The 10,760-nt window shown below is 43.9% G+C and overlaps 1 protein-coding gene across 1 annotated transcript in view; it reads right to left on the bottom strand.

Moving 5' to 3' along the window:
- LOC105516975 (nose resistant to fluoxetine protein 6-like) overlaps positions 1-7,970 on the bottom strand; it is a 79,761-nt gene extending 71,791 nt beyond the window's left edge. The window contains exon 1 of the mRNA XM_011949319.1: positions 7,820-7,970. Coding sequence (XP_011804709.1) covers positions 7,820-7,970 — 151 coding nt within the window. The remainder of the gene's footprint in view (positions 1-7,819) is intronic.
- Positions 7,971-10,760: the final 2,790 nt, after the last annotated feature.

Here is a 10,760-nt window from a genome sequence, read left to right as displayed (position 1 = left end):
CTCCTTTTCTTATAAGGGGCACCAGTTATTGGTTAAGACAACCGCCACCCCAACTCATGTCATCTGGGCTTAATAATCTCTCTTTTTTTTACTCCGTCACCCAGGCTGGAATACAGTGCCACAATCACAGCTCACTGTAGCCTCGAACTCCCAGGCTCAGGTGATCCCCCACCTTAGACCCCTGGGTAGCCGAGATTACAGGCATGTGCCACCATGCCCAGCTAAATTTTTGTATTTTTTGTAGAGATAGTTTAGCCCTGTTGCCCAGACTGGTCTTGAACTCCTGGACTCAAGCAGTCCTCCCACCTCGGCCTCCCAAAGAGCTGGGATTACAGGCGTGAATCACCACATCTGACCCAATGATCTCTTTAAAGACCCTGTCTCCAAATAGAATCCCATCCTGACGTACTGGGACTTAAACATATGAATTTGAGGGAAACACAAGTCAGCCCATAACATACACAAATTACAAATAATGAAGCCTGTAGTATAATAATGAGGTCCTTAGTATCAATTCCACATATACTGAATTGATTCTCTCAGAATACTTTCTTTTTTTTTTTTTTTTTTTTTGAGAAGGAGTCTCGCTCTGTCGCCCAGGCTGGAGTGCAGTGGCCGGATCTCAGCTCACTACAAGCTCCGCCTCCCGGGTTTACGCCATTCTCCTGCCTCAGCCTCCCGAGTAGCTGGGACTATAGGCGCCCGCCACCTCGCCCGGCTAGTTTTTTGTATTTTTTTTTTAGTAGAGACGGGGTTTCACCGGGTTAGCCAGGATGGTCTCGATCTCCTGACCTCGTGATCCGCCCGTCTCGGCCTCCCAAAGTGCTGGGATTACAGGCTTGAGCCACCGCGCCCGGCCTCTCAGAATACTTTCATTGATTTTTACCCAACTCTTGTATCCGTAGCCAATCTATGGTTTCAGTTGACTAAGTATCGTCCCAACATGAATGTTGATATTTTCATTTACGTCAATGAGTAATACCGACGTGAAACAAGGAAGATGTATGTCAGAACTTATTTGTCCATGATGTGAGCAAATTTTTTGCTGAATTTTATGACAGTTGGGTACTGAAGATACTTCTTTATCTTTTTGTGCTATTCATAATGTAATGGTTAGACATTACACACTTCTAATTTGCACTCAAGATTTTATCCATCAATTTCCTCAGTCTAGACAATAAAACAATGAATCAAGCCCTGACTTACAGCTATTGCTGACTTCCCTGATGAAGACAGGCCCCTGTGGCTGACTCCCAGCTCTCAAGGTGACGTCCCTGAACACGAACTTAGAAGGCCACGCACAGTAGCACAGCAGTGACTTCCACTGTACAGACACGAGAGCTGTAAATAGTTTTAAGAATACAGATAGATTTTTTTTTCTTTTTTTTTTTTTTGAGACAGTCTCACTCTGTCACCAGGCTGGAGTGCAGTGGTGCAATTTTGGCTCTTTGCAACCTCCACCTGCCAGGTTCAAGCGATTCTTCTGCCTCAGCCTCCTGAGTAGTTGGGATTACAGGCACATGCCACCACACCCAGCTAACTTTTGTATTTTTAATATAGACGGGGTTTCACCATATTGGCCAGGAAACTCTCAATCTCCTGACCTCGTGATCCACCCAGCTCAACCTCCCAAAGTGCTGGGATTACAGGCGTGAGCCACTGTACCCAGCCTGTACCTGGCACAACTGGCCAGTGTTAACATAAGACATAGATTTTTTTTTTTTAATGTAGTAAAATAATTAGGAAGTGATGAGTTTTGAATATTTATTACTTTTGGGCTGGGCATGGTGAGTTACACCTGTAATCCCAGCACTTTGGGAGGCCAAGGTGGGCAGATCACCTGAGGTCAGGAGTTTGAGAACAGCCTGACCAACTTGGTGAAACCCCATCTCTACTAAAAATACAAACATTGGCCAGGTATGGCAGCGCACACCTGTCATCCCAGCTGCTCGGAAGGCTGAGGCAGGAGAATTGCTTGAACCCAGGAGGGGGAGGCTGCAGTGAGCCAAGATTGCCCCACTGTACTCTAGCCTGGGTGACAGAGTGACTCAGTCTCAAAAAAAAAAAAAAAAAACTATTACTTTTGTTCTTAATGTAATTTAATTGTAAATTTGCGGGAGTTAGCCCCTAAAAATAATTATATTTAACAACCACCTTGACACTTAACAATTGGCACTCGCAAGCCAGCACAGACTGTCTGTAGCACACTGCTGGGCTTAGGAGTCAGAAGTCCTTTTTTTATTTTAGGTTCTGGGTATATGTGCAGGTTTGTTACAGGTAAACTATGTGTCATGAGGGTTTGGTTGGAAGTCTTTAAAGTTGCTGTAGATTTCCAGAATTGAGGACACAGCCTGGTCATTTACAGGTGAGGAACCTTGTTAAAGGCAATGTGTTAAACAAGGTGATGTGGCTTGGGTGAGGCCACACAGCTGGTGATTGGCCTAACCAGGAGGTGGTCCCAGGCCTTATTGCCAGCCTAGCACAATTTCCACTGCCTAGTATCCTGTCTCTAAGCCTTGATTCGTTTACAAGAGAAGTACAATGAGGAAAGGAACAAAGTGCCTGTGGGAAGGTTCAGGGGGTCAGGCAGAGAGAGAAAGAGAAGGAGAAAAGAGACCAATTATCAACATAGAAGGACAGCCCAGACAGGGGACCAACCCTGAATTATAATAGAAATAGACAAGTATGAAGAAAGAGGAAGGCAGCTCATTCCATGCTGGTTAATGTAAACCAAAAATTCGATTCTAAGACCCCCCAACCATCTAAATGCACCCTTCCTTTCAGCCAAGGGCATTCCAAAGTCAACCTGAAAAACTAGTTCAGGCCACAATGGGAAGGGAGGGGGGCATCCCTCATTATACCCTCCTCCCTTTCAGAATTCAGGCACAACTGGCCACTGTTAACATAGACTGATAGAGGAGACTTAAGTCTGATAAGAGACATTGACAATCTATTGTCTCTGAAGCTTGTTACCTGGAGGCTTCATCTGCATAATAACCTAGGTCTCCATAATCCCTTATCTTAACCCACACACTTCCTTCTATGGATTCTGGTCTTTAGATAAACTTTTTCAACCAATTGCCAATAGGAAAAGCTTTGAACCCACCTATGACCTAGAAGCCACCCCACCCCCTTCCAGTTGTCCTGCCTTTTCAGACCAAACCAATACACATCTTACATGTATTGACTGATGTCTCATATCTCCCTGAAATGTACCAACCTGCAGTCTGACCACCTGGGCACATGTTCTCAGGATCTCCTGGGGCTGTGTCACAGGACATCAGTCACTCATTTTGGCTCAGAATAAATCCCTTCAAGTATTTTACAGAGTTTGACTCTTTGTAGACATCAAGGAGAAAGAACATTTTTAAAATAATCAGGAGAGAGGATACCAGTGATCTTTTGGGATGTGGTTTTTGTTGTGTTTTGTTTTTGAGATGGAGTTTCGTTCTTGTCACCCAGGCTGGAGTACAGTGGAGTGATCTCAGCTCACTGCAACCTCTGCCTCCTGGGTTCAAGCAACTCTCCTGCTTCAGCCTCCCAAGTAGCCAGGTTGACAGGTACCCACCACCATACCCGGCTAATTTTTGTATTTTTAGTAAAGATGGGGCTTCACAATGTTGGCCAGGTTGCTCTTGAACTCCTGACCTCAGGTGATCTGCCTGCCTGGGCCTCTCAAAGTACGGGGATTACAGGCATGAGCCACTGTGCCTGGCCTGGATGTGGTTTTTGTACGTGATAAGAGGTTGAATGTAGGACTTCTGAGGTTTGTGGAGTTTAAAACAACAGCAACAATACCAGAAGCAGACCAGAACGCTCGCTGAGGACTTTAGCAGCAAAAAGGGACATAAAAGAAAACCCCAAGATCCAGGAGGGTGGCAAAACCAAAGCATACAAATGTATGTGGTGGATTTTGTTTCTGTAAGGATGGTGGACATGAGAATGTTAGAAAGCAAATGGAAAAAAATGGTGGAAAGTTTGAAACGGAGCCTCCTTTTAGAGTCAGATTACTAGTGTTTCCTACCATGGCTGCCCCCTTTAATCTATCTTACCCACTGCTGGATTCAGTGTCTCCAAATATCAGTCTCTCTCCTATTCTAGAACAGCCGTGACTCAAGGACTCTCTCTCTACCTTATTCCTCTGGCCCTGGCCCATTATCCAAGCTCCTACACAGCACGTGCCTGCCACCATCTTCGTGTTTGGGGCTTGGAGGTGGCATTTAAAAATGCCATCATGCAGCTGGGCATGGTGGCTCATGCCTGTAATCCTAGCACTTCAGGAGGCCGAAGTGGGCAGATCTCTTGAGGTCAGGAGTTCGAGATCAGACTGTTCAACATGGCGAAACCCCGTTTCTACTAAAAATGCAAAAATTAGCCAGGCGTGGTGGCGCATGCCTGTAATCCCAGCTACCTGGGAGGTTGAGGCAGGAGAATCACTTGAATCCGGGAGGCAGAGGTGCAGAGATCACGCCATTGCACTCTAGCCTGGGTGACAAGAGTGAAACTCTGTCTCAAAAAAAAAAAAAAAAAAGCCTATTGTGCAATATTGAATACATTAAAAAGTCATAAACAATAAAACAAGTGCCTATGTTCCCACCACCCAGCTTAAAAAATAAAACTCGACCAATCATCTGAAATGTGTGTTCCTAATTGCATCCCCACCAAGGCTAGCCCTGGACTGAATTTGGAGGTTATCGTTCTCACGCATTTCTGAACATTTGTACTACATATGCAGAACCACATAGAGCAAGACAGCACCTTAAATTGCATTTGTTTAAACTTACGTATGTATATAACTTCCTACAGCTTGTTTTTTTCTTCTTGATGTTATTTCCATGTGATCCATATGTGTAGCTCTGCTTCACTCTTTTTGTTGCTGGGTTTTATTTTGTTTTTCTTGTTTCTCTTGTGGCTTATTTTCTTTTATTGAGACAGAGTCTTGCTCTGTCACCCAGGCTGCAGTGCAGTGGAGCAATCTCGGCTTTCTGCAACCTCCGCCTCCCATGCTCAAGGAATCCTCCCACCTCAGCCTCCTGAGCAGCTGGGACTACAGGCCTATGCCACCACACCAGGCTAACTTTTTAATTTTTACTAGAGACGGGGTTTCACCATGTTGGCCAGGCTAGTCTCAAACTCCTGAGCTCAAGCAATCCACTTGCCTCAGCCTCCCAAAGTGCTGGGGTTACAGGCGTGAGCCACTCTGCCCAGCCCTGTTGTTGCTTATTTTATTCAACGATTAAAAGTGCAGACTCAGGAATTGGAGGATGTGAGCTCAAATCTTATTTCTACCACTGCAGGCAGGATACTTTGCATTTCTGTGGCTCCATTTCCTCTTTTATAAAAGAGATGATACTAACACTGTCCTCCCCCGCATAGTGGCTGCTAGAACTAAATGGCACCGCTCCCGCCCAAGCCTCGGAATGATGCCTACTGTATTAAAGTACTCACTCACCAGTGACTCTTATTCTTTTTCCATCCACATGACTGCCAGGAAAACCAAACTGAGAACTAAGGTCAGAACGACATGCTGTGCTCAAAACTCTCAGGCAAAATGTCAGAGCAACAATGCCAAGTATTTTCTGGTACATTAGAATGAAAATCAGTTTAAAAAACTACCAAGTATTGTATTCATCTGTTACAATAAATTAAGTCATCTATCCACTTAGGTAAATCATTCAATTCTTTCCCGAACCATTTATCTTGGAAAAATCTTTTTAACTTAAAAGATTTTCAATTTTCAGGCTCCTGCAGATGGAACATGGTCAGTGCATGACTAGAGCAACTTACAAGGCAAATATAGCGTTAACATGGCTGTGACTAATGATGACAATATGTGCCACCACCTCATCACTAGGAATCTGAGCCAGCCACGGCACCGTCTGGATTTTCTTGGCCCACTTATTTGGCCCCAGTTTGTCAGAATGTTCCCTACAACATCACTAAGTGTTGGAGCAAAACAATCAATTTCAAAATGGGACTTGAAGAAGATGGCTAGTAAATCAAATGGATTTGTATTCTCTTGCTATTTCATTAAGTATCCCGACATCTAATCCCGTGTAGAATGGCAACTGCTTCAAATTATGTTTTTTTGTTTGTTGTTTTTTGTTTTTTTGAGATGAAGCCTCACTCTTGTCTCCCAGGCAGGAGTGCAGTGGCACGATCTTGACTCACTGCAACCTCCACCTCCCAGGTTCAAGCGATTCTCATTACTCAGCCTCCCAAGTAGCTGGGATTATAGGCACCCACGACCATGCCGGGCTGATATTTGTATTTTTAGTAGAGATGGGGTTTCACCATGTTGGCCAGGTTGGTCCTAAACTCCTCACCTCAGGTGATCCGCTCACCTCGGCCTCGCAAAGTGCTGGGATTACAGGCGTGAGCCACCGTGCCCGGCCTTATGTGCTATTTTGAATTACAAAATATCAGATGAAAGCTTTTGATTACCTTTATGATGGATATTATGCTACTAAGCATTTTTCAATACAAAGTACATTAGTCATACATTCAAAATGTGAATGTAAATTGCTATGTTCATTTGTCTGGCTTTGGAAAAAGCAAGTTTTTACATTTTCCCTTGTTAGTGGTTCCCATCAGTATCAACTATGAATCATTCTTCTGAAAAAGAGGTTACCCCAGTGAAAACACATCTGATTTTTTGTCCCTTTCTGGCAGGAAAGTATGTGTCTCTTTAGTTGTAGGAATGATTTTGGGAAACTAATAACAAACTTCTAACCACCCAAAGTCCATCTCTATCACATGCCAAGAAGTGTGGCTGCAGTCTCACTCCATCCAGCTTGAGCCCACACATTTACCAACACACTCCTTAGCATGTACTGTCAAGCACAGAATGGGCAAGACTTTTTCCCCCGAATAAGGAAGCAACTCATTACCAAAAGCAAACTAAATGTCTAGAAAAAGAAGCCCTCCAGGTGCAGTGGCTCATGCCTGTAATCCCAGCACTTTGGGAGGCTGAGGCGGGTGGATCACGAGGTCAGGACTTCGAGACCAGCCTGACCAACATGGTGAAACCCCGTCTCTACTAAAAATACAAAAATTAGGCATAGTGGCGGGTGTCTATAATCCCAGCTACTCAGGAGGCTGAGGCAGGAAAATCACTTGAACCCAGAAGGCAGAGGTTACAGTGAACCAAGATCACACCATTGTACTCCAGCCTGGGTGACAGAGTGAGACTCCATCTCAAAAAAAAAACCAAGATGTCTCGTATAACAGTGAAATGTTATCCATATTGATGACATCAATGATGTTAATAATAAGCATCATACAGTGTATAAACTATTCTCATCTTTCTTTTTTGAGAAGGCTCGCTCTGTTGCCCAGGCTGACATGATCTCTGCTCACTGCAACCTCTGCCTTCTAGGTTCAAGTGATTCTCCTGCTTCAGCCTCCCAAGTAGCTGGGATTACAGGTGTGTACCACCACACCCGGCTAATTTTTGTGTTTGTGGTAGAGATGGGGTTTTACCATGTTCGCTAGGCAGGTCTCGAACTTCTGACCTCAAGTGATCCACCCACCTTGGCCTCCGAAAGTGCTGGGATACAGATGTGAGCCCCCATGCCCGGCCTTTCATCTTAAGAGGGTGATCTTCATGAGATTCTTCTGGCTAGATTGATGGTAAAGCCTCCTACATTAAAAATTCCTCCTCCCTTTTGATTCCTGGCAAAATGCAAACTAAGGCTCATCTTCTCTTTCCTTTCTGGTTCTGTGTCTTTAATTCTCAAGAGTTTATCTAGAATGTTCCCAGCACAAACCTCCACTGCCCTGTGTTCACCTCCGCAATGGGCCAGGGAAACCTACTTACTTCTTAGAGCGTATTCTTTGGGCTTCACTGAATTCAGATCGGAAAGGAATTCATCAGTATCTTGCATGCACTTCAGAGAAATGTTTCTTGCAGGAAAAACAAAAGTAAATTGAAAAGACAGCAGGCAAAATAGTAGAGTCAGGCCCATCATTGTCTCCTAACCTGTTAGGATGAGCCTCACATCTTGGATAAACAGCCTTATATTTATGAAACACTGCTGTATGATATGCTGCAGGTAAATGGGACATGCTCACTCTTTAATAGGCAGAGAGACAAGCTGCGTCTCCCAGCCACCTGCAAAGCGGCCAAGATGAACAAACCATGGAAACCAATTTATATACAACTTGTTATTGTTGAGTAACACAGCACTGTGGATGTGGGGGCCGCTGAGCACCTGGCTTCCTTTGGTTATGCAGATTAACATTTCCAGTTAACATGGATAAGCTGGATTTTCTCTGGTTAGATGGCCTGGTACACATCTCTGGGTTTCAAAAATATAGTGACTATGTTAAGTGACAATATTTGGCTTTTGTCCAAGAAGGATGATGAATTCGTAAAACATTTGGATGAATGATAAACAAAGAAGGACTTCTCCGTGATGGTCTGCATAGGGTATGCATCTGCTAAAGCATGTGCTGGACTTTGAGAGCGGTATCAGCGTGGGAGTGTTGAACTGCCCCGTGGGAAGGAAGTTGTTGCAGCAGGACAAATATGCACACACATCCACACGTGGGAGTTTGGAAAACACATCCTGGGAAGTCAGATGCTGACGAAGGACCTTGGGAATGGTACGCAACTACTTTAAGGAAACATAAAACGTGTCGATCTGGATTTCTCACAGTGTAAATATTCTTTTTCCAGAAAGACTTGCTTTAAATAGTAACTTCCATATATCTCCATTTAAAATGGGAAGCAATTTCTGTAGACCTTGTTTACACTGCTGGAACACATCTGCACTTGTGGGTGGCTGTGGCTTAGTTGTACTTCCTGCTGCCATTTGGCTTCAGAGCATCTTCTATTCTAGCATCCCGGACCACCCCTTTCTATGCACACACCCCACCGACTCTTGACTTCGGTTCCTTTGTTCATGCCCTGCCCTCTGTCTGGAGTGACCTTCTCCCAGCTCCGCTCCTGCTGGGCATCCTCATCTATTCCTACTTATTCTAAGTAGGTGTTGGCTCTTCCAGGAAGCCCTTCTGGGCTTCCCCTCTGAGAGTAGGCTATGAGAATAGCCTATTCTCTCTGCTGCCTAATTGCTTTGCACACTCCCTTTACCTTCTCACTTTGAAGGTATCTATTTCTGCCTCCTTTTTTCTTTTAGACTGGAAGCTCCAAGAGGGCAGGCACTGTGCTCTTTTTATCGTCCTGGGATGTTCTCAGGCCTTCTGGGTAGTGATTAAGAGCCAAAGCTGTTCCTTACTGGCTGTGTGACCTAGAGCAATTGTGCTGTCTCATTGATCTTATCTTGAAAATGAAGATACTCATAGTTTCTACACCTTGGAATTATGAAATTTAATATAAAGTATTGAAAGAAGGCCAAGTGTGGTGGCTCATTCCTGCCATCCCAGCACTTTGGGAGGCCAAGGCAGGAGGATTGCGTGAGCTATGATTACACAACTGCACTCCAGCCTGCGCATCAGAGCAAGATCCTATGTCTTTAAAAAAAAAAAAAAAAAAAGTTAAAAGTATTGAAAGAGGCTGGGTGTAGTGGCTCATGTTTATAATCCCAACACTTTGGGAGGCTGAGCAGGAGACTCACTTGAGCCCAGGAGGTCAACCAGCCTGGGCAACATGGTGAGATCCCTGTCTCTACCAAAATTTATAAAATTAGCTAAGCACAGTAGCATACACCTGTAGTCCCAGATACTCAGCAGGCTGAGGTGGGATGATTGCCTGAGGCCAGGAGGTCGAGGATGCAGTGAGCTGTGTTTGTGCTATGGCACACCAGCCTGGACAACAGAGCAAGACCCTGTCTCAAAAAAAAAAAGTATTGAAAGAGTTCCTGGCCTATTATACTCAAGAAATGCTACGTATTGTCCTTATATTCTAAATGCCCACTACATACCTGGCAGATAATATACCAGATATCCTGATAATGTATCTACAAGGGGACATTAGAGTATCTGACCTTTTGTAGACTCTTAATAAACAGTAGGTACTGTGGCAGTTTAGGATTTTTTTATTGGCTTGAAAAAAACATTCAGGCACACAAGCTGAAACAGTTAACACACTATCAGGTAAATAATTCCCTGAAAAAAAAAAAAACAGATAATTTAGATCCAAGTTACAAAGGGGGGCAGCTTTAAAACACAGAATTTTCTAGTAGTCAAAACTACTCAAAGGTGAAATGGGGCTCTTTCAAATGACATCACGGTCTCCAGCCTTGGAAGTGCTCAGCTATTGGTTGACCACGAATGAAGGCATTAGAGAGATTCAAGCCTCAGATGGTCCTTGTACAAATTACTTCTTAGGTCTCCTCTAACTTTGAAATCCTCTGCATCTACCTTCAAAAGTATTTTCGGTTGAGCACAGTGGCCTCTAATCCCAGCACTCTGGGAGGCTGAAGCAGGCAGATTTCTTTGAGCTCAGGAGTTCAAGACCAGCCTGGGCAACATGGCAAAACCCCATCTGTACAAAAAACAAACAATACAAAAAGGATTTTTTTTTTTTTTTTTACCATTAATGTGTTATTATTAAACACCTCTGAAAGTGTTGTCTAATTGAAGTTGACACTGAAATTTTGATGCAAAAATGAAAGCATCCAACTTGGAATATATAGATAAATCAACAACTTGTAGGAAAAAGGAAACCAAATTTGGTGCCAGAAACCAGGGTTTAAGTCTTGGCTCTTACAGAAGCAGGTTCAGTTTCCCTATCTGTAAAATTGTGAACTCAGCCCAGTTCACACAGTTGCATTATAGCATGAACCTAAAGCTCATGA

This window comes from Colobus angolensis, unplaced genomic scaffold, assembly GCF_000951035.1.
Source record: "Colobus angolensis palliatus isolate OR3802 unplaced genomic scaffold, Cang.pa_1.0 Scaffold108, whole genome shotgun sequence".
NCBI lineage: Eukaryota > Metazoa > Chordata > Mammalia > Primates > Cercopithecidae > Colobus > Colobus angolensis.
Note: the sequence above shows the minus strand (reverse complement) of the source record. Positions and strands in the feature narration are given on the sequence as shown.